The sequence below is a fragment of the Thamnophis sirtalis genome, unplaced genomic scaffold (genome assembly GCF_051295495.1).
Source record: "Thamnophis sirtalis isolate CommonGarterSnake01/CBP01778 unplaced genomic scaffold, rThaSir2_p1.2 scaffold_11, whole genome shotgun sequence".
Taxonomy (NCBI): domain Eukaryota; kingdom Metazoa; phylum Chordata; class Lepidosauria; order Squamata; family Natricidae; genus Thamnophis; species Thamnophis sirtalis.
Genome location: NW_028261391.1, coordinates 44,403,334 through 44,428,213, shown reverse-complemented (window position 1 = coordinate 44,428,213; position 24,880 = coordinate 44,403,334). Strand labels below are relative to the sequence as shown.

Sequence of the window (24,880 nt, the reverse complement as noted above, 5' to 3'; positions counted from 1 at the left end):
AATCTGGGATAAGTAAAGAAAGGGTCTGAAGCATCTGTATAAGAGGTTTCTGTAGGTCTCATCTCAGAGCTGTAGAGAGTTTTTTTATATATATTTGCAAAAGTTTGTCTACATTTTTGACATTTTGGTTCTTGCAGTAAACTTTTCATTATGGATTTTGAATGTTTTTTGTTTTTTTTTAAAACCAGACAATTACTGAGAGATGAAACTGCTGATCTTCCTATCTTTCCAAAGCCTCCAAGATTTAAAGCCTGTTTTCTACCACCACCTGGTGGCTTTGTGAATGCTAAGTTTGACTGTTGACTACAGTATTAGCAGCATGTTGGATACTTACTATCTGCCAGCACACACAACCAAAATGTGACATGTGGTTAACACACACGAGTGTTCAGGTCCACAAAACCTGCGAGCAAAAGAGAGTAAAACAGCCAAAGCCCTATCTTATGGTTTACAAACACAATAGCTGAATTCATATAACATGCTAGACAATAGACATTAAAAAAAGTCAATGAGCATTGCTTTTGTTGAGATATAACTGACATTCCAAATTAATAAAATAAAATAACATTTCAAAGTTATGGTTGTAACAGCATAAATATGGAAGCAATTGTAAATTTTGATAACAAAAGACTAATTTAAGGGATAACGTATCAATATTAATAATGCAAATGCAAACCTTGCACATTATGTTCAAATTAACATTTTCAGAGCCTGCTTCTTTCAATCTGTAGAAAATATTTTGATTTCCTACTCTTATGCCACAAGTTACTATTTCTGCTGTTAGCCAAAAATCCAATCATTTCAATTATTTGTGAACTGAATTTAGCAACAGCCTTTCCATATAACATGGTAGAAATTTCACAATATGCCAACAATGTTACTACAGTTCTTATATTTAAAGACTACTATGGGCATTATCTTAACTTCAACTGAAGCTCAAATAGAATACACCAATATGTAATCAGTACATAATCATTTTTCCATGGTGGCTTTTAAATGTGGCAAATGATGCAAATATATTTATAACTGGAACTTTAATCTTCGTATGACCACATTAGAATTCATTATATATTTTCTAATTAAAGAAGTGTAGTCCACTTGACCAAAATTCTAGTTGTGCATTATAATATAAGAAAATGTGTCTACAGGTGCAGCTCTTTATTTTTTTGCAGTTCTTCATTAAATAGATATTACATTTAGGAGGCATTTTTATTATACCAAGTTGTTTTCATGAACAGAATTGCAGTGCTTTTTTTGTACAAAGAAAAACATTTTTTTTAAAAAGTTGTATCAATATACTGTTCAGGGTATTTTTGACTTTATGTGCCAAAAGTTGTTTTTAGCTCCTAGCGACCACATAGATTTTCTCCATGATGATCTATCTGTTTTTTCAAGTCTCTCACTGATACACTCATTGCCACACTAAGTCCATCTCCCTTGCTGCTGGTTGTCCTTTCCCCACCTTTCCCAGAACTAGAGTCTTTTCCAGAGAGCTGGGTCTTTGCATAATGTGTCTGAAGTAAGATAAATTGAGTCTGGTCATTTATGTCTTGAGAGGGAACTTTGGGTTGATCTGGTTTGTCCCCTTGGCTGCCAATGGTATTTTTAGGAATCTTCTCCAACCACTGATGTTCAAATAGATCAATACTTTTACAATAAACCCCCAAGTGACCTCAAGAGCTCTCAGGGAGTGTGCTAACCACCGGATGACTTCAAAGAAATATGATCCTTCCAACCTTAACCCCCATCCTGTAAGAACTAATCCTTCTATCATTCCCACCATCCTGCCACAACTGATGAAGCTTCTTGGATGATAAGTGAAACATCTTCCTCAAGGAAAAAACAGTCCACATCACAGTACTTTAAAGTCTTTTCCAAGGCCTTCATGGTAGCTGCTGAGTCCTAGACTGCAGCATATTTCTTGACTGCTTTTTTTTAACTGTTGATAGTTGATCCGAAAAGCCAGAAATCAACCACTACTTGGATATCTTCACTGTCAACTTTAATTTCAATTCTAATTGATTTCTAATAACATTCACTGAAGGACTTAAATTTAAAAAAAGAAGTTTTGCCCAGATGACTGTAGCTCGCATTCATTTTGAATTATCATATTTAAAAAGGTTTTTAATAGCAAATACCTACTTTCAAAGAAACAGCTTTACACAAGGCGCAGGGAGCATAAATGGAGTAATCTAAATATTTTCTTTTAATCTTATCTTTCATTCCATCTGGAGGTCCGTCCCACACCATAAGTGACAGAAAACCCGGGCACTCTGATGACAGCCTGGTAACTTAAAACTGTTTTTGTGGGTTACTTCTCTTCCTGCGCTGCCCACTCGACCCAAAATACTTGCGTAAGTTCAACAAACAACAAAATGTGGGAGGCGGTTCCTCTCCTGCAACTAAAGCCACCACCACTTCCTACCTACTCCTATTTTTGTTATTCTTTTTGGAGAAGCTCTTGGAAACCAGGACCACTTTCTGGTTTCAGTTGTCAGGAGGAGCCTGAATTCCTTTCTCAAAACGCCAACTGCCCTTTTACCTTTGTTGGAAGAAATATTCTTCTGCGTTCGGCTCCACGTGGGGAGCCGAAGAAGCTTAGAATGAGACAAATTGAAAAAAAAATATTTTAAAAAATTCTGCTTAACGCTGAATAAATCTTTAATGGTCAACGACCCTATCATGAAATCAATTTTGGCGATTTTAGGAACCTTGACTGAAAAATGCTCTGGTAGTTTCCAGAACGCAACCTTTCATTTATGTTACTCTTGTATGACTGGAGCTTTTCAGCTTTGAGGCAAAGACGCTCCCCAAGAAACCTTGATGACCAACGGCTAACTTTGGCACAGGGGGAAACAGCCAGAGCAAGCTCAGGCCAAAACCACCGCAGCCGCTTCCAGGAACTCTAGCCTCAGCTTGCCAGTACCGCGAGCAAGAAATCCAACTCTTACAGGCTGAGGACTAGAGGTTTTTAACCAATAGGAGTTGAGATTTTCCGGGAGAGGGGCATCCGCCGGTGTGACCCTTCACGCCCTTCGGATTGTGTCGCTGTCTCTGATTGGCTTGCTGCCTCTGATAGGCGGGTACGGCCGCCCCTTTCCCGATGCTTATGCTGAGTAGCGAAGCTTAAGCACAGCCGGGTCTCTCTTGCTAGGAAGTGCGGGCGGCTGCGGGAGGGTCGAGTTGAACGGAGGCTCCGCCTCTTCTCCTGATTTGAGATTGGGGTGAGTGTGGAGCGGATCAGGATCGAGGTGAGGCTTTGGTATCCGGTAGGTCTCCATGATCTGGTCCAGGGAATTGGTGCCTTCCTTCCCCCATGGAGCAAACTTCTCCAACCTTGAACCCTCTGGATGCCATGAATTCCTATAGTTCTAGCCAAGGGCGGCAAGGAGGTGTTTGGATGCGGTGCTGGCAGTTGTAATTCAGTGCATCTGGACGGCCCCAGGTGGGAAGAGATACGCCATGTAGGGAACGTTTACTTCATCCTATCGGTATGCTTGTTTTCAGAGCTCCAAGGCTTAAGTTAAGTGGGGTTTTGTGGTTTCCTTCCTGAATGCCGGGGAAGGGGAAATGCGGTTGATGAGGCTTGCAGACTCTGGGATGGAGAGAATGCAGATGCTGGATCTCTTTGTATCTGATAATTATTAATCACAGCTCTCTTCATCTGTGAATAAATTGAAAACTTCCTTCATTTCTGGAAAAGGAGTTAGGGTCCTTTTTGTTATGTGTATTGAGATAATGAAAAAGAGCATCTGCGTGCGAGCATCTGTTTGAGGTAATAGGATTGCCCAGTTAGAATACAATGCAGAATGTGATCTGGTCTTTTTTTTCTACCATAGATGCACCTCTCAACTTTTGATAAATTAAAGAGCATAGGTTAAGGACTTGTTAGCGCTTGTCAGCATATTGGTTTAATAATGATATACGGGGGTTATTTTCTTTCTAGCTTTCTCCTCTGTGTAATCAATATTTATGAAGAGAGATTTTGTTCATAAAGAAATGATAATTGGGGTAAATGTAAATATAATGATTTTCAGCATTTATTTTGTTTGCAATGCACTTTCCGCTAGATTTTCATGCAACTTCTTCATGCAATCTCAATTTGTTCATTATTGTCTGAATGGGAAATACAATTTTCTATAGCCTTAGAAGTATGCAGCCCATGGATAAATGGTAATTTATGTTTCACTTCAATGGCCCAGAAATGAAATGCATTGCTAGTTTATTTTGCTGTTTGCTCATTAATGTTTGTGTTTACAATTTCCACTATTTAACAGGCTTTGAATCATAGGTTTTAATAGATAATTTTATGTTTCAAAACAGTGTTATTTCAGAAATGTTTATCTTTGTTCACCTTAATTTTCCCTTCAGAGAAATAAATAAAAATTAAGTTAAATCACAAATGGATATTTACAGTATGCAGGTATCAGAACGTGATGGTGGAGTGTCCACAGGGAATGGATTAGACAATGCCACAGCATCTGATGCCCAGCAAGTTTCGCCCTCTCACCCTAAGCCTCCTTCCTTGGACCTCTTTAATCTGGTGATATCCTATAAGCAACTAGAACTGTACCTAGAACCACTGCAGGATGTTGCTGAAGTTGTGTGGTTCCTCCTCAGGTTGGTGCTTTTCTATATAGCTATTTTTTCATAGTTCGTAGAACTATCATCGATCTATCATAGTTCATAGATCATAGTTCAGCAAAATCTATGCCTATTGTCATTTTTGAGAATAGAGGAATTAATTCTTTTTGTAAGATTTGCTTTTTCTAGTGGGAAAAGGGGAAGCCTTTCTGGCCTAAATGTTTAAATCAGAGGATGCACAATACCTTATGATCATTACCTTTCCTTTGTCTTATTGTTCTGGTGTTAGTTCATTTCATTTTAAGACCATAGAAAGAAGTGCTGTTAGACGATAAAAAGGCATTCTTTCCCATACCAGTCTTCTATGCAAATACAATAGTTAAGGATCATAGTTGCTGTGATTCTGAGATTGCATGGAGCTCCTGAACCTCCTTTTCTTAGTTCTTAGGATCCTTTTCCCATTGCTTTTAAACTATGATGAAACAGTTGTTGGTAATCAACTCCTGCCCTATTGATGTTGGAAACAGAAGGTATTTCTAACATAAGGTGTTATATAGGTCTCATATACTTTAAAAAAGAATTTTGGATTGGTTCAAATCCCAGGAAAAAATATATGATACTAGATCCTTTCTAATTCTTTATGCAGCCTTCTTTATTCACTTTTCCCCAGTGCTCTTCCTAATTAATAACTAATAAATAGCATCCTTTTGAGATTGTAAATTTTTGATTGCTTCTACTCCACAGCTGGCAGATGCCCTTCTGCTCTCTCCTTACTTGTTTGGGCCTCAACTTTCTGCTGCTTACTCTGAGTGAAGGTGAGAAGTGTTGGATGGATATGCTGGGCAATTCTAGGACCTGTTTTCTCAGAAATCATGAGATGGATTAAGTTAATGGGAGGAGAGTAGAACCTGATTTTGTTCAGGAAACATTTAGGAAGGCTGGCAGGAGCTTATCATCATGTATGGTGGGAAAATTGCACTGACAGCTGGTATTGAAATTTCCTTTGATGAGACACTATGTTAGGGGGACAATAAAACCAATGCTGATTAGATAAGCTGTGGGTGGCTTAATAAACTCTGCATCTATTCCATCTTGCATTGTAGCTGCTTGGTATGGGCTGTGTGCCCTGCTAATCTCAGTGCCTGCCATGCTCGGCTATCTACAGGAAACATGCCGCATCCGTCTTACTGAAGAGCAGCTGGCACGCCGTAGGTATCACAGTGTGCGGCGAGAAGATGTGAGAAAAGTTCAACTTTCTCGAAATGAGGCTGTGGCTGAAGTTAAGGGCTTGTAAGTCTGCTTGGGAGAGACGGGGTTGGGTTCTTGGGCATTGTTTGAGCATGGAATTGAAGGGCTGTTGCTTGATATAAGTTGCTTGTTGAGCTAATAAGGCTGGAGAGGGGAATGTTTTGTATTGGCTTGAGCTCCTAGTAGTAGAAAGGCAGAAAAATTAGGAAACGCTGTAGGCCAGTGTTGGCGAATCTTTTTGTCACTGAGTGCCAAAATGGGAGCACATGCACGCCGGAAACTGGAGGAGCAGTCCCCCGGCATGCATGTGCGCCAGAAACCAGACCAGCTGGCCAGTGTGCATTCGCGTGCCGTAAACCAGAAGATCATCTTTCCAGTACGTACATGCGCGCTGGGTGGCTCCTCCAATTTCTGGCACTCCCGCACATGTGAAGACCAGCTGCCCGGCATGCCGGACCCCAAAAGAGCAACGGGTGACAGCTCACATGCCCCAAGAGATGGTTCTGCATGCCACTTCCGGCACGCCTGCCATAGGTTTGCCATCACAGCTATAGGCTGAGTCCACTATAGTAACTTTTAAATTTTTTAAATGTTTTTTGAGGAGTTGCGAATCTAGGAGATTGTTTATTGGGTCTGTTTGTGGTAGTGCAACCTCATCTAGTACCAAATGTGGTAGACTCAGAAGGCTCCAAAACCACTCAGTCTTGCCAGGGTTTAGTTAGTGCTTCCCCCCCCCCATCCTCCCCCAGCCCCCAAGAGCTGGGATAAGACATCAGTAACATCTCTTAATTCATCATGGACAGAGATGTAAAATTGGGCATCGTCAACATACTGATGATGCTTCACCATTTGGTGACAGTGGATCTCACTCAACAGCCTCATGTAGAAGTTAAATAAGGCGCTGAAACACACAGCATCACACAAGGAAAAGGTTGAGATCACTCACTTCCAATCAACATGACTGGGAGCAACCCTGAAGAAAGGAGGAGAACCACCAAAATACAGTGTTGCCCATTCCCAATCCCCAGAAGGTATCTAGAAGAATATCATATATTGAAAGCCACTGAGGGGTCAAGTACAGCTAGGATAGATGCACAATCCCATTCTGCTTTCGCTAGAGATTATCTAAAAGTGCGACCAATGCCATCTCCATCCCATGTTGAGGTCTGCATCCTCCCTGAAAGGGATCTGGTTAATCCACTTCATCCAGGCTCTTCTAAAGTGACTGCATGACTGCCTTCTCTGCCACTTTTCTCCAAAAGGGGAGATTAGATATTCAATAAACATTGTCCAGTATAGTGGGATCCAGTTTTTTGAGGAGAGGGTGAACCAGCACTTCATGAAGAGGTGGAGGAACTGCCTTCTCAAAGAAAAAATAACCACAGTATAAACTGCCCTATATGTGTATGTTTGTATTTATTAAGGGAGGCAGTGTACAGAAGACACATTGGTATTCCACTCACCAATCTCTCCTTTATTCCAATAAATTCACTCTTTTAGTGACATAATTTAGAGGCCAACAGTTGCATTTGCATCAAATTTGAGAGGTTACTGATTGATTGGTTGACTGGTTTATATGCTATTCCAGTCTTCCAAGCTTTTGGGAAGGGACTGCTTGTGTTTGAAGAAAACTAATATGACATCACAAATTTTAGAGATTTTTTTAGAGATTTTATTAATATTTGTAGGCCGCCCTTTTCCCTGAGGGGACTCAGGGCGGCTCACATAAAAACGGGGAGGGGGAATACAGACATTAAGATAGAAACATATAATAAAATAGTAAACAACATACATTCATCATTCGGGAGGGGTAACTACCACATAACTTGCTGTAGGTCCCACACTTTACTATTTGTGATATGATGTAAACAAGAATTGTGCAATACTGAATATAACCCAGTAATGATGCATGTGTGGAGAATTTCTCTCTTAAGAAACATTGGACTATCATTACATACTTACTTGCGCTGCCGCTCTAAGGATTCCCCCCCATAGATTAGCTGTTTGTAAGATGCATTACATCATTTCACCCACTGGGGATATCATATATCATTACTTTTGACTCTGTAACTCTATATTGGATGGAGAGTTATTGGGAATATAAATGATTTCATTGTCCATTTCACAAAAGTATGCAATGATAGTCTAGAATAGTGGATTGATTTCAGTTACTAAAGAGGAAGACACATTTTTAAATAATTGATTTTAATAAACTTTTTGATATGTTTACAACTCTATACAGCAATTACTATAGATTTAGCACATCAATTGACTTTCATATGATTGTATAGTTGCATTAGAGATTTTAGCTTTTATCTGGTCTTTCTTGAGCTTGTTTATACTATCTTTTAATGATCCTTATTTTCACCCCTCCCCCACTTCAGAATATAGTATAAGACATGTGCTGGATCAGAATAAGACCATGCTCAATATTGTGTTCTCACAATGACTGGGGAGAAACTCATAATTAGGATAGGAGAGCAGTAATTAGTAGCCATGATGGATAGTAGAGGTTGGCAAGGAATATGCTTTTGCCGGTGCAGTTGGTCAGGACATTTCTTAGGTAAAGAACTAATTTGGCCAAGTGTCACCATTATCACCTTGCCAAATATATAATTTGTGCTGTGCAATCAATAAAAATGCATTTTAAGTACTTTGCATGGAATATTTTATTTATACACATTTCTTTTCTAAATACCAATTCCCCTTTTACCTTCTATAATGATAAAACCTATGTTTGATCATTTTGTGTCTTACTTTGAATAAAGCAACTTTTAAGTGCATGGTTTAATCATGCTGAAATACCGCATACACTTATTTACAAGTGTCTGAATGATTTATGTTTGGGTAGGCATGTGTAGAATGGAATTGTTAGCTTCAAAGAGGTTCTGCGAAGTTGCTTCCATTGTTACCTCTAAGGAATTTCTGCTTATGGCAGATGCTTGTTCAGCATTGACCAATAAAGTTTCATGGTTCAGCAGGGATTCAGCAATCCAGATCTCCCATATTTGGAATACATCACATGTTGTAATGGATCATGCTGATTCTCATCTAGTCTGGGAAACTGATACAGTTGCTTTTTGCCTCCATCTCTGCCTGCCAATCTAGGGCTAGCTGGCATAAGAAGCTCCTGCAGGTCTCTCCCAACTCATGATGGGTGAGCTTAGCATGTTGTAATTGATATTTTACTCACCCAATTACTAATCCAGTGTTACAGATTTGAACAAAAGTTCTCAACACATAAATAATCTGCAACTTTCTGCATCTGTTTTTCACTGGCATGTGCAATCCCCATCCAGCAGGTCACAAGATAAAGTCTTGTGACAGAACATTTTTCTATCCTGTTACAACACATGTCTTGTTTTCACAGCATCTGGCATTGAAGCATGTGCAAAAGTAGGAGAAATATGATACCTAAGCATGCTAAATGCACATGTGGAAAAAGTATGTATTAACTTACCCCATCTTGGTTTGAGTTACAAAAGTATTAACTTTTTCTGGAATGCTTGGAACTTGTGCTTTAAAAAAAACTTATTAGAGCTGACTAAATTTAAATAGTGGTGGCAAAATTAAGCCTAGCTTATTCTATGTGTGGACAAGGGGTCTTCTTTCTGAATGTTGTTGCTTTCTATGATTACCCAGGAATAAATAAAGGGCTGGGGCAAACTTCATCTGTGAGGTTAGGTTGTTGAAGTCTCTATGTTACAGTTACTGACTTCAGTGACTGTAATCACTGTTTGGCTGTGAGCTAGAAAGCACAGTTATATTTAAAATTGTTGTCCTTTCTTTTCAGCCTGATCCGATTAGAAGCGTTCCTGAACAGGCTCTGTGGTGGCTGTGAAGCAGCTTACCGTGTCTTGTTCTGGGAGAACCCTACTGTCTCCTCCCAGTAAGTGTTGACTTAGAACAATGGTGGGTGACCCTTTCAGCTCAGAACAAGCTGTCCTTTTGTTTACTTTTCTTCTCTAGATAATTTGTTTTTTCTTGAGTCTTTTTTTCATCAGTCTAAACACAACATCTTGTAGTTCACCAAATTGTGGTTTAGCGATTGAAGCATTGGGAAAGAAAAGGTTGGGAGCTCTTTTTGAAAATTGATACATCACTGCTGGTCTTGCCTTTCTTAGAAGTTGGATATAGACTCAGGCAAATTAGAATATGAATATGATTGGATAGAATTGGATAGAACATTTCATTGCATTGGATATAACACATCATTTGCCTATTGAGGTCTGCAAGGCCATTAGGTGTAATTAGGAAGTAATGGGCCGGGACTCTAAAGACAAAGAGGCAGTCTTTCATGAACATAGCTTATTTCCAGAAAATTACTTCTGCTTTTCTGGAGCTCTGTTCACTTCCCAGGATCTTTTCCTAGCTATTTGGCACTCTTTGGCATTCAAAATGTTCTCAAATATATAACTCAACTATTCCCTTCCATCTCATAAATTAGTTTTCTTTTAAAGTTCTTTGTATACACAAATAAACATAGTCAGTCTTTAGAAAGCATTACCTCTTCCTAATTAACTGGCAACCTGTATATTGACCGCTGATTATAATAATTTAAAAATCAAGTTCATTTATGCAAAAAGGCTCAAAAGCAAGTTACAAATCTAAATTCAGCATTATATAAAACAATGTAATAAATAAAATATTTAATAAATATTACTTAACGAAGGTAATTGTTGAGTTACGACTGATTATTTAATGACCATTTGGAATGACCATTTGGAGCCTCACAAACTCTGCTTTATAACTCATAAAGTACTTCCAGTCATGATAAGATGTCACACTGTCTCCCCCTCCCCTCCAAGGTCATCTGACCGCATTTCATGTGCTTGGCAACTAACTCACATTTACAACTCCAGATCCTGCGGTCACATGGCTGTGATTTATGTTTTTATAATTGATAATGTTTTTATAATTTATAATGTTTTTTTGCCAGTTACCACCATTTTCTACTAATTTTCTGCAAAGAATACCTATTGGGAGGAATGAATTTGTACTTACGACTGTATTTTGCTTAACGACCATGTAATTTGCTTTAACAACTATCATAAAAATGGTTGTAGAATCATATTTGTTCATGTAGCTGCTTCTATTTGATTGTTTATGACCAAAATTATGATCTCAATTATGGTTGTAAGTCAATACATGATAAAAAAATTAAAACACACAAAAAATATATCTAACCTTGTTTTTATAGCCATAGTTAAAAATCTATCCGTTACACTCAACTCGCCCACATACAAATGTCCTTTGCCTATGTTTATTTCATTAAACATGAAATATATGCAAATATATGCATTTTAGCAAAACTTCTGAAATCAAAAGTGAGAAAAAACAACAAAAGAGGGGGGAAAGTGACTAAAAAAAAGCAGCAGTAGTTTACACTTGAACAATATTGTTAAAAGAAATTGGAGTTTAAAATTTTTTATTAGTGTGCTAATTCAAAAGAGAGGGAAAGTTAGGAATGTGGAGCTAGTATATCCCCTGGATGAGCAAGATCAGGGAAAACAGATGAAAACAATGCAAAGAGAAATATTTGTAAGGAGGAAGTGGCCCAGTTTGACACCACACAGTGGAGCCAGTGTTTTCGTTTTCTCTGGGAAGTTGTATTTGAGTTAGGGAGCTTTTAACTTGCTTCCTAAACACCCTCCCCCACTTCTCAGTCACTTGTATGTAAGGGTCATCCTGGTGTTCAGGTATGTTATGTGTCTTCTGCTCCATTTTTCTCCTCCCTAGGTTTTATGGGATGCTGATGGGTTCAGTTGGTGTCCTTTACCTGCTGCCCATCTGCTGGATCCTTGTTCTTCTTAATAGTGCTCTTTTCTTGGGCAATGTGGCATTTTATCAAGGTAAGTTATCTAAGATTATAACACACTCTCTATAAGGTAGTCTTTGACTTGGAAGCTTCATCTAGACCGAAGTGTCAATTATGTGTTAATTTGTCAATTAACTGGACCAGGGGTAAAATTCAACCAATTCTGACAGGTTCTGAAGAATCGGTAGCGGAAATTTTGAGAAGTTCAGAGAACTGGCAAATGCCACCTCTGGCTGGCCCCAGAGTGGGGTGGGAATGGAGATTTTGCAATATCCTTTCCCCAGGAGTGGGAAGGGAATGGGGATTTTGCAGTATCGTTCCCCTGCCACGCCCACCAAGACACGCCCACAGAACCAGTAAGAAAAGAATTTGAATTTCACCACTGAACCAGACAAAGTTGATTTAACAGCACAGCACCTGTATTAGATCGTGGACTGGCTGCCAGTTGGTGTCTATATCCAGTTGAAAGTAGAGGCTGGTACCTTTGAAACTCCACATGGTTTAGCCCCCAGGTTCTTTTAAGAGGAGAATACTAAGAATTCTCATCCCATGCCTTTTAGAATATTTTGTCCCCTAAGAAATGACCCTGTCAGCCCTTCATGGTAGATCAAATTAAGTGACCAGTGTCATGTAGGTCAATGCTACTTTATTATAAAGCTGCTATAGCAACAGAATTTTGCAGGTCCGGATCTGCTCTCCCCCCCCCTTTTTTCTCTCTTTTCTTTGTGAGAACTGGTGGGGGGAGGAGCTATCTGAGATATTTATTCATGTTACTTTTTTGGCTCCGGACTCGTAATATTATTTGATTGTTGCCTTGATGGTGGTTCTTTCTCCAGTCCCTCAAAACTATTCCTAAAAACAAACCTCCTGGATTTTAGGAAGATCTTAAAAACATTTTTATTATGTGTAGCATTTGGGTGCTAATGATGGTCCTGGGCTTCTCTGGTCAGATTGTTGAGGATTTTTTAAATTGTAATTTCATTACATAGCACCGACTCCTTTGGGAAATGGGTTAACTGTAAATGATTGTATAATTAAAATGTAAACAAATCATTTCACCTGTGAACTTCTCTATTGCATTGGGACTTTGGTAGAGAAAATTGAAGAAGCTTGCTGAAAATGATTTTAAAGGTGGAGGCCTTTTTTGCTAGATACCTGTGCGAGGCAAGGAATCAATTTTATCATATTCTGTGGCTGACAATGCAAGTGGGACTAATAAAACATTTTAGGTTAGGGAACCGGGAGAGAGAGAGAGAGAGAGCAAGAATCATTTTCCTTTTTTGCTTCCTCAGTCCCATGTTACATCTTTTGGTGCTCATATCAGCCAGATGACAATGCCATTTCCTGCAATGTATCTCTGATAACAATGGAAGTCTTGCCATTGCAAGACCTTCTATTTGAAGAAGCTCAGTTTTCAGTTTCTTGTGGAATACAACTTTTCAGTGATGAGGCCACAAAGGGGACATCCATCTTCAGAAAGAAAGCCCTGTGGTGTGGGTTGTATTGAGAAAGTGATGCTGTCTCTTGCATTTCCTTCTATAACTTGATAGAGTAGATTTTCAAGAGAAAATATACTGCAGAGATCCATTTTTGGTGTGTAATCGACTGAAAGCTCTGTTGTGTACTTTGTCCCATATAAAATTTAGGGAACCCTCTCCTCCCAGAAATATTTGTTTCTTCACTTCACAAAGCAAACAGAGTTCTTAGGGCAATTTCTTGAGGTGAATGGTGCACCAAAAATCTGGGGGAAATTAATTTAGACCTCTTACTAGTGGGTAGCGGGAAATTAGTGTGGCGGAAAATAAACCTTGACTGGATGGCATTACAGTGTTCAGGTTTTGTGCTGAAGTGCATTTTGGAAAATGCATTCATAGCCATATTTGGCTCTTCTGGTTTATTATTTTTTTCTATGTAGTGGCAGGCAGTGTAATGATCAGCAAGGACCCAGATCATTAGACCATGGTGTTACTTTGTTCTAAACATAGACTGGATCCGCACATCACTTTCAGTCTTGCTTTTTTTACCCATGGTTTCTTCAATAAATCATAATAACTTGGGTTACATATAACAAAAATAATATTTCTAAATAACACAGTGGTTGGGAACAGTGATCCCTGTCCTGGCCTATTGTAGCATGTGAGTTCATCTTTTGTGATTAACTGAGACAGTGGTTGCTCTTCTGCCTGTACTTGATTTCTTGGCATTTGGACTGGTGATGGGAGTCAATGACCTGCTGCTCTGCCAGTGTCAGAAGCTGGAACTGGTCTGTTGAGAAGTTCTCTTGATCTTCTGGAGGATGTCTAGCCATTTCTTTTTCTCTTTCCAGTGATGCTGGACCTAAAGTCAGCTGTAGAGCAGCGCTTGGGTTTCAGATCCATCCCTGTGGCCCCAGAGCCTGAAGAGCTGGATCTTGGAGAAGGGGAAGGTACTGTCTTGTCAGATTGGACACCTACCCTGACTGGGACTGAGGTAAGACTTGGTGGAAGGAGCAAAGCAGAGAAATAATTAAATCTGTACATTCTGAAATCCCCTTCGTAAGATTTTATCTATCCTGGCATAAAAATCTGGTGACCTAAGGATTGCCTGTAGGACATGGGTGTCAAACTTTATCATGTCACATGACATATTGGGATGTATCGTGACTTTTTTGACTTAGTGGAGCCGGGGTGAGTGTGGCCTGCGCATGACGCATGTGGCCCATGGACTTCCAGTTTGACACCCCTGCTGTAGGATTATTCTTCTAGGAGAGTTGCCCTCATTTTCTTTCCTTCTCCTTTCTGCACTTTTTAAGTCCCAGCTGGTTATTAGGCAGAAGCAATGCTGGTGTCAGCCTCTGTTTTGCTGCTTGCTTTCGGCTGCCATTGAAACGGGGAGGGGGGGCATTGTTTGTGGGGAAGTGTCAGCACTGGAGAGACTGAATAAAGGGAGGTGTTCTCACCATCTACTGTGCATGCTGCAGATAAAGGATTTGCCGCCCAGACCAACTGTCCGGCATACCAGCCTGATGATGCATTTTGAAGATGTCTCCCACATGACACCTGTGGGGTGTACTGATTGGACTATGGACTAAGGTTACCAGAGGGAGGGGGTTGGGTCACATATTGATATCTATGATTACGCGCGCTTTTGCCTCCGACCTCGCTTTGCTTAGCTACTATCTACTCATGACCAGTAAAAGTACTCTTAATTCTGCAAAATGAAGTTGAGTGGTTTCTTTCTTGGTTACTGAGTGAAGCAGCCTTGACAGCTGGTTTACATCTAAATGAGTTGTTAATTTCTCTACTTTTTCATCTCAGTCCTATTACTTTACTAATTTTCTAAGTTTATTCCTGAACTCCTGCTCCTTTAACAATAACTTCAAATGTTTTTCATAGGACCTAACTCCTGGCAGTGTGGAGGAAGCAGAGGAAGCAGAACCTGATGATGAATTCAAGGATGCAATTGAGGTCTGTAGTTTGAGAATCTAGATTGGTCTGTCTTGAGACAAATAAATCAGTTTATCCCTGCCCAATGCTCTCCAGAGATGTTGGACTTTATAACTCCAAGTTTTTGGCTGTGCTGTATATAAATTGTGGATATTATAGTCTAATGTCTCTGGAGAATAACAGGTTGGGGAAGACTGGAATAAGGAAATATTGATAAGCCAGTGGATTAAAAGTGGCATTGGGACCAGGGTATTAGGTGAACCTTATTGGTTCGTTTGTTGATGCTTCTTCATTAAGATATTATCCATTTCAACCCTTCGCACATATTAATTGATTGTTGAAATTTCTTTTTCAAATTAATTTGGAGTTCTTTGTTGCTTTGGTTTTAATTTCTCGTTAGTTGCCCAGAACTGAGGTACAGAAATGAATCACTATAAAATGTGCTAAAATAAATAAATTCACATTTTTGTTCTAAGGTTAGTGAGATGTTAAAGTTAGGTCAAGGTCTTTGCCTATGATGTAAATACTTCTACATGTGTGCAAGAAATAAAAGGGACCTTTAAATAATATACTGTCCTATAAATAGAAAGGAATACTTTTAAATACATGATACTGGGATTGGGCTATACCGTTTTCTGTCTTTTGGCCATCTTCTCTTGTCTTTTGTCTTTGCTGCAAGAACAGGAGACGCAGCTGCTTGTAATGGTGAGTGCAAGAACTGGGCTGCTCTGTCTTGAGCTTGAATTCCCTTTTTGTTTTATTGTTTGTGAATCTTAACATCTTAAGAATCAGTCTATGATATACTTTTTGTCTGGATCATATCCCATCTCCTTATCCACTCTTCCAAGTTGAAGGGTACAGGATCCAAACTGGGTTGATTACCGGGACAGAAGTTTAGTCTTCTGAGCTTTCAGACTTATTCTGAATCCCATCCTCAGAATACTTCTCTTTCACAAATGTGTGAGAAAGTTCTGGTGAGAGAGAAATTCCCTGAGAATGGGCTCCAACATGAGTCCAAAAGCTCAGAAGACTAAACCTCTTGTCCTGGTGACCGACCCAGATTGGATCCTGCAATATTACCCTGGGACACACATATTTGCTGTCATTCATTTGAGGGTTACCTTTATAAAGTTTTTCTGCCATCCCATCCCTTCTCCAGGCGTGACCCAGCTTTTCCTAGTGTTTCGAACTATTCTTCTGGATTGTACTTTCCAGGATGCCTTAGAGTTTTTCCCAAACAATATGTATACCACATTCCTCATAACCTCTCTTTCTGTCTAGGAGGAAGATGACATATCTCAGGGTTCAGGAGAGTTTGACCTTGGCCTTCCTGACAGTTCTTTTATGAGCAAGAATGAAGTGATTCGTAGCAAGGTGTCACGGTTGACGGAACGACTGCGCAAACGCTACCCAACCAACAACCTTGGTACTGGACTGAAAGGGGAAGTGGTAGAGGGTTATTTGTAGAGGTGCATATTGTTGGGAATGAAGCAGGATTATTCAGGAATATTGGAAGAAGAGGAGGCTTGATCGAAAAACTACTGCAGAGGAAATTAGCATGGAGTAATTTTACATGGGTCATGATAGAAAAATGCTATCCTGACCACAGCGATGTATGCAAAAATATCAGGGCCAAGAAAAAACTAAATTTCCAATGTTATTTGGTGTAGGGATGGCAACCTTTTATTGCCTCTTCCTGGTTTTATTGGTTCCCAATTGCCACAAGAAAATATGTTTAGTTTTTACCTACTTTAAAGTATGTGTGCGGTTATGTTTAAAACACAAAAGCTACTTTAATTTATCAGTTTCCACTGCATCTAACTTAATCTCTTCTAAGTTCACCTGTTTTACTAGTTATTTCTTTAAAAAAAGTTGTACCACTAAATTTCACCAACACTATATTAGAAACTTGGGGTACAATAGCAATAGCAATAGCAGTTAGACTTATATACCGCTTCATAGGGCTTTCAGCCCTCTCTAAGCGGTTTACAGAGTCAGCATATCGCCCCCAACAACAATCCGGGTCCTCATTTTACCCACCTCGGAAGGATGGAAGGCTGAGTCAACCCTGAGCCGGTGAGATTTGAACAGCCGAACTGCAGAACTGCAGTCAGTTGAAGTAGCCTGCAGTGCTGCATTTAACCACTGCGCCACCTCGGCTACAAAAAGAGCCTGGGTCCAAAAATGTGTGATGTAAACTAATGAAGGGAATCAGGGCTTAAAAATTGATTTTTAAAATCCAAACATAATTTGATTTTAAATTAATCAATTTTAAATTAATTCAAGATCAGTAGTAATTAATTATATTTAATTCATTTATACTTACAGTATTTTTGGAGTATAAGACACACCAAGATTTTGAAGAGGCTATTTTAAAAAAAAAAGTTTTTGCACTCTGCAGACCTCCCAAAAATAGCCTGTTTTTTGCAAAAACGGGCCCCATTTTTGTCAAAAAAATGGCATGCATAGCCTTTAGGAGGCTTATAGACTGCTCCTGGGGGGGGAGAGCAAAAATGGACCATTTTTCGCTCATTTGTGCCTTCTCCAGCCCCCAGGAGCACTCTGGAAACCCCCTAAAGGCTATGCACGGCCATTTTTGCAAAGGGGGTGGGGTTTCGGGAGGCTAAAAATGCTGTGTTTAGTGCATAACACGCACCTAGATTTTCACCCTCTTTTTGGGGGGGGGGAAAAGTGTGTCTTATACTCTGAAAAATACAGTAATCGTGTTATGTGAAAGCAATTTGACAAGAATCACTCAGTAAGGTGAGATGTTTTCTACCAGTCTTCCTTTATTTCATTTGTTAAGATCTGATGTCCACTACATCTTTGGTTCCTCCTGACTGTTTTAAGGCACGAGGGTGTGTGTGTTGTATTTCACCCAATTGTAATTTCCATGTGTATATAGGATTTTTACATTTCTGCAGCTGATTCAAGATTTCAGGTTTTAGAATTGGTTTCTCTCCAAAGAAGGCACATATTTGTTCAGTGTTTTGTTTTTGCTGAATCCAAATTTTATCATATTCAGATTCTTGCTTAGAATTCTCATTCCGAACGTCTTGGTACAACTGACTCCAGACTAGTCTGGTTGAATGTGAACCAGACTTGATTTTTGTGAGTTATGTCTGAATCCAGCCATCAATGGCATGATGGAATTGTAGATGAACAAAGACTTTGCTCAGTGGTTGGAAAAAGAAAGGAAGGCCAGGATTTTGGTTTTGCTTACTAAAAGAAGAAAAGCCGTGATTAGGTGTGATAGTTACTTGTATCCTTCTGCTCTGTTACAGGAAACTGTGCAAGTTGTTCTGCCACTTTCTCTGTCTTGAAGAAGAGGGTGAGTCTTTTCTCCAGCCCACCAACTCCCTGCCTGGCTTGTTCCATTTTCTTCTTTCCCTGCTCCATCATCTTCTTATGGATCTCAGACTGAACACTGCAGCCTGCTCACTCACTCACCTTCTTGCATCTTTTCCTTCTCTAGCGAAGCTGCAGTAACTGTGGGAACAGTTTTTGCTCCAGGTGCTGTTCTTTCAAAATTCCCAAGAGCTACATGGGGGCTACAGGTGAGTGAATAACAACAACAACAACAACAACAACAACAACAACAAGGAGATGGGACAGAGGGGAGAATCGTTTAGGTAAAAGTCCTGTGGGTGGGTATTTTCCTTTCCCATTGGAGGTCAGGGGAAAGAGTGAACTGCTATAGTGGGAAGATGTGTTCTGAAGATGTGACATGCCTGGAAAGGGGTACCGGTAGTCCTCGACGTACAACCACAATGGAGCCTAAAACTTCTGTTGCTAATTGAGACGTTAAGTGAACTTTTCCCCATTTTACAATCTTTCTTGCCACAGCTGTTAAGTGAATCACTGCAGTTGTTAGGTGAACCTGGCTTCCCCATCGACTTTGCTTGTAAGAGGTTTCCAAAAGGTGATTACATGACCCCGGGACACTGCAGCTGTCATAAGTATGGGTCAGTTGCCAAGCATTTGAATTTTGATTGTGTGACCATAGAGATGCTGCAACCGTTGTGTGAAACGGTTCACATAAGTCACTTTTTTTCCGTGCCAGTGTAGCAATAGCAATAGCAGTTAGCCTTATATACCGCTTCATAGGGCTTTCAGCCCTCTCTAAGCGGTTTAGAGTCAGCAACTTGCCCCCACAGTCTGGGTCCTCATTTCACCCACCTCGGAAGGATGGAAGGCTGAGTCAACCTTGAGCCGGTGAGATTAGAACCGCTGAGCTGCAGATAACAGTCAGCTGAAGTGGCCTGCAGTACTGCACCCTAACCACTGTGCCACCTCGGCTCCTGGGACTTTGAACGGTCACTAAATGAACTGTTGTAAATCGAGGACTACCTGTCATGAGTGGGATACTGCATAAGCTTTGGTTAGTCCTGAAGTCCTGATTGGTGTTTCTAATTGCAGCCCCAGATGCCCAGCGGGAGACGGTCTTTGTATGTGGGCAGTGTAACCAAGTGCTCACCAAATGAGGAGCCCATATGGAATCCAATCTTCGGATGAATCTGCTGAGGATCTTACACTACACTAGCTGCTACTTGAAGGGAGACAAGCAACAGCACTGCTTCTTTGCTTCCTCCCTATACTTGTAAAAAAAAAGGAGGGCTAGCACATCTAATCTGCTGACTGCTCTGTGTGTTACTGCTCTCTTTCTTGAAAGCAACTGAGGAGATTCCTGCAATCCTAGTTGTGTGGAGGATTCTTCATGCACTAAACTACTGTAGGCTTCCTTCCCTTCTTCCAGTTCCAAGAGCAAATATTATTTCATTTCTAGTCTGTGGCCCCATTTTTTTTCCTGGAGTTTGGCTGACAGGAGGTTGGCTGTCCTCATTTTTGAAAGGTCACTCTTGGCACTTGGACTCCTCACCTCTCAAAGTGTTTTACTGTTGCTGAGGTGCCACCCCACTCTTTCTCTGTGTTTGTGTGTTCTGAAATGAAGGCTGGACCTTCATTCAGATGATGGTTATAGTTGGCTCTGAGAGCAGGCTTTGCAGGGCCAAGAGGATCAACTGTGTCCAACCGGTGGGGTAGCTGGATCTACTTTTTCTGCCTATTTCAGGTGAGGATAGTATTTCTCTTCCTTTTCCTCTTCCATGCCACCGACTTTATTTTTTATTTTTTAATCTAAAGCCCCTTTTATCATGGTCAGACTAGGGTCTGGAAAATGTGTGTTTTTCATTCCTGCATTGTTAGAAGGCAGAGGCTGCTGTTGTTAACTGGGTATTTTGCTAATAGCAAAGCCCAGCTGAAAGTCAGGGAGCTTCCTTTCTGTCTACAGAAGTGGGACATTGTTGGACTACTGCAGAATAATATATATCCTACCAATAAACAATATCCTTGGGTGTGAAGGCAACATTTTCAAGAGTCTGAGGTAATTTTTATTGCTGTGCGGACCAGAGAGTCCCTCTGAGACAATACAGGATACGGTGGTTTCTGCAGAATAGACATATTGTGTCTTTAACATGCTGACACATGTGGGATATGAGGTGGAGCATAATATATATAATCCTAAATGTCAAAAGAAAATGTTTTGTGTGTGTGGAGCTGACAGCATCTCAGACAGTCCCTTTGAGACTCAACCATGATGAAATATTGGCTATGCCTGATGGGAATGTAACTGAGAATGTCTTTTGCTTTGGGGACGTTAGAAACATAAATGCAAAGCCTGGCTGGAAATAGAACCAGAACACTATGCTTTTGACTTAATAGATGAACTAAATCTCCGCATTTTTCACTGTAGGCAGTTGTACAAGTCATCAAAGGCGTTTGGTTTTCCAGTGCTGAAAATATATTGCAGGACTAGGTGGAGTCTTTAAAGATATGAAGTGACATTTTTATAAATGTTCACAGTATGTCAGGCATCCATAACATTTTTGAGTTACTTGTTTCATTTGAGAACGTGTTGTGGATGCTCATAAAATGATTGTCGGGGCAGAGAAAGGATTTTCTACTGCTATTCTTTGCTCCAGACTATTAGAATACTACCATCAACAATTACCATCCATTTCTCCAAGCACCCCTAGTTCACTGCTTCTTCTACTAAGCTTTGTCCTTTTTCTGGATAGGTGGCTATTTCCAGGTGAAGTTTTGAAGTACAGTATCATAAAGATGATGCTGAAGGTTGGCATTTCTCTTTATGCCAGCTTCCCAATTGTTGAAATGCATTATTTTTTTAATATGTAATGTGTGGTGAAACCAGGAATCTAGTAGTTTCTATGAGAGGAGTCTCTGTGGAAAGATGGGAGGTCCCATGAGAAACATGACTTACAAATTAGAAAAAAAGATAAAACTTCTTGTTTACTTCCTCCTGTTTTTTTTAAGTGTCAAAAACAGTGGAGACTTTGGTGTCTATAAAACGTCATTAGCAACCATTCAGTCATGTCCGATCAATGGCTCCTCTATGTCTGTGAAACACATACTGTATAATACTCTCACCAACAACACCTTCAATTAGGCTTGAAAGTTGTTAATTCATAGAAGAGGTAAATAGAGCTATTCATCCCACCCACATAAGCATTTAAAAACTAGTCAGCTGCTGGGGAAAGGAGGTCTATGTAAGTAACAATTCAGCAGTAATAATATATTACTTCAGATTTTGTACACCACTCATACAATATTTCTAATAATTTCCCTTATGACTGGTCCAGTATGTTTTGTTAAAAACTTGAGCAAATGAGGAATTCCTGTCCCCCATCCCCAAACTGCACATAGGCAATTGCACTGGAATAGATCAATTTATCCTGATAGTTGTCGCCAAATTCTCTTGCTAAGATAATGTAAAGCTTTTATTACGGTATTTATTAATTGCCATTTTATTGGAAATATCAGAAAACAGTGCCACTGCTGCTGTTGGCCTCCCCAGAGTCAGAGGACTTGCAAAAAAATTAGTCACGCTGGGGGCTGAATGGGGCCGGGGTCAGGTCAGGACTGTTACAAAATGAGACCCTGAGGTCTCAGCCAGCCCCAGGTCATTTTATGTTTATGCTTAATTGCTTTTCTATATTAAAAATGTGTGTCATTTTGTTTATGGCTTTCTAGTTAAAAACCTGAAGGATCATTTGGAAAGTAAATTAGCTTGATGAAGCCCGAGGTGGCGCAGTGGTTAAATGCAGCACTGCAGGCTACTTCAGCTGACTGCAGTTCGGCTGTTCAAATCTCACCGGCTCAGGGTTGACTCAGCCTTCCATCCTTCCGAGGTGGGTAAAATGAGGACCCGGATTGTTGGGGGCAATATGCTGACTCTGTAAACCACTTAGAGAGGGCTGAAAGCCCTATGAAGCGGTATATAAGTCTAACTGCTATTGCTATTCTCACTTGAATTTAAAAAAATATTCATTATTGGTAGAGTTGAGAAGAAAATAGAGTAACTGCAAATGATTCCCCCCCCCCCCCCGGAAGTATTTAAGCAAAGGTGGGTCTCGCATTGGCAGATTTAATAGATATAAAATGATGTAAAGGAACTATAAATCAAAACATACAATTTATGGGTATGCTCAGATTTCACCGACTGAAAGTTCTGTTTCCTGGTGGTCAGCTTTAAAGTTGTTCTTCAGGATAATGTTGGTGGTGGTTGTGTGGAAAAAAACCCCCATGTAGGATGTTTTTTCTATAACTTATCTTTGGAGTGAGAACCTTTCAAATGAGTTTGAGTTGCATTAGTCTGAGAGCAGAATGAAGAGGTTTTGTTTATAAGAATAGACAAAAGTTCTGTCATGAAAGTAATTTAAGAGGATGTTTTAGCAATTGATAGGGAAAGTTGAATAAGTGGAATCCCAGAACTGGTCATTTTCCTTGTGTCAACAACGCATCTATCCTTCCAACTTTCAAAACTGTATTTGTGTGTTTGTTTGAGATGATTTTATGAGGAAAAGACTTGATCTATGTCTGTAGGGGGCACTCAATGCAATAGTTGTGAAGCTTAATTGGAGAAATGTATTTTGTCAGTTTTTAACAATCAATTTTCATTTTATTTAATTAGCAAATAGGCAATCTTCTTGCAAGGAAAAGTACAGATTACACTAGAAGTAATTAAACCTGGAGATTTAGGAACTAAAAGTTCTCATTACTCCAAAATATTGTATCTTTGGTGGCAATCCCACATATTTTGGCACAACATAAGGTCTGGAATACAGTGGAGGATAGAGAATTGAAACTAAGCCACCAGTACTATTTATTATGTTGCTTGCAATGTCATCATATAACCCAAAGAAGAATACCTTTTAGGGGGGGAAAGTAAAATAAAAGATATAGATGGATAGCAAATTAAAATATAAACTCAGAGAGTCTATGAGAAAATATTTAGGGCCTGTGCGATATAATGCTTTTTTCCTACATAACTGATTTTTAAGACACAACTTTCAAAGTGTTCCTTTTTCAGATTCTATCTGGTGCAAATCACCTACCTATCAGGTTTTTTTCTCCCAACTTCCCCCTGCCACCCATTCTTGTCCTAAAACTTCAGAAATGTCCATTTTTTCATCTATGAAAACTTACCTGTTGTAGACAAATATTTAAAAGAGTTGTGGCAACAATGATGGCAGAAGCAATCTCGATATCCACAGTGTGTGTGTGTCACGTAAGACTGTTTGCTCTAGTAGTTAAGGCACAATGTTAGAAACCAGGAGAGTGAGAATTCTAGTCCTACCTTAGGTATGTGACTTTGGCCAATCACTCTGGCTCAACCTGCCTCATGATTATTGTGGGAAAATAGGACAAAGGAGTATTACATATATTTGCCACCTTGAGTTATTTACAAAATAATAAAGGTGGGATTAAAAATAAAAAAAATTAAATATGTGAATTTTGCAAACTCCACATATCTTAGACTTGCCAGGTTGAGATACACTGTTAAGAGTGTCTAAAAAAGCTTTTATCCCATTTGGAAAAGATATTTCTTCTCATCCACTTTTTTTCTCTGAAAGTTTTGCCTCTGAAAAATGTATCTTTGTGCGAGAAGGATTATTCCTTTCCATTTTCTTTGTTTTAGGCAGTTCTCCTATCTCCCAGCCAGGCAAATGCTATACATGCATTTGTGTGCCCAGCTGTAGGAGACAAGGAAAGCAACTTCACCCTGTTTGCCATCTGGCTGGCATCTATTCTCTTGGTGGTCTGGCATCCTGTATGGTGGATAGCCACCTGGAAGGCCTGGTTGGTTTGGCATCCTTCCTTGAAGGCAAACACAGCAATACTGATACTCACATTGCCAGCCTCCAGAACAATATTAGAAATAGTTTCAAAACATATCCAGTAACTTGGCCTTAAAATATGCCCACATGTTTCAGGGTAGAGATGCTAATGGCAGGGATGTATGTAAGTGAAATTATGGGTAAAGAATCCCTTGCTCAAAACTATTGACTGCCTTTTAGCACCATCTCAAAAAATTGCTCAAACTTTGCTTGAAATTCTATTTGTTTGAATTGAAGATAAGAAAGCCCAAAATCTGGTCAGGTTAGTAGAATCCTAGTTTGAGCAATGTATATTTCTTCAAGTACATGTGAATACGGTGATCTACCATACTTGGAATCTGATTCCTGGACTATTGTTAAAAAAATAATGTAATAAATCGCTTTAGAGAGGTTTAAAAGAATGTATAAATGAATGGTTCATTAAACATGGATTTCCTGCTCTTAATCTTTATGTATTTAAGACTTTTTATTAGAATGAAATGAAAATGGAGGAATTTATTTCAAATGTTCGTTTAATTATATGTTTCCATTAAAACACTGAGCAATTCAGATTAAAAGAAGATACACTGAGATGTGATGATGTTATTATTCAAAGCCACATAGACTTT

The 24,880-nt window shown here is 39.6% G+C and overlaps 1 protein-coding gene across 5 annotated transcripts; it reads left to right on the top strand.

Annotated features, from left to right (window-relative positions):
* The first annotated feature begins 3,137 nt into the window (after positions 1-3,137).
* Positions 3,138-24,839, top strand: ZFYVE27 (zinc finger FYVE-type containing 27). 5 transcript variants are annotated; one of them, XM_014066559.2, is made up of 13 exons: positions 3,138-3,251; positions 4,417-4,620; positions 5,329-5,399; positions 5,688-5,874; positions 9,626-9,721; positions 11,572-11,684; positions 13,977-14,119; positions 15,025-15,096; positions 15,760-15,780; positions 16,357-16,501; positions 18,360-18,406; positions 18,551-18,632; positions 19,495-24,839. In XM_014066559.2, exons 2-13 carry the CDS (start codon positions 4,418-4,420, stop codon positions 19,557-19,559), a joined length of 1,245 nt encoding a protein of 414 aa, XP_013922034.2. In that variant the 5' UTR covers positions 3,138-3,251; position 4,417; the 3' UTR covers positions 19,560-24,839. The 5 variants fall into 5 exon arrangements, with proteins under 5 accessions (XP_013922034.2, XP_013922036.2, XP_013922035.2 ...); XM_014066561.2 differs by having other exon boundaries at positions 3,157-3,224; XM_014066560.2 differs by lacking the exon at positions 3,138-3,251 and adding an exon at positions 3,277-3,445.
* Positions 24,840-24,880: the final 41 nt, after the last annotated feature.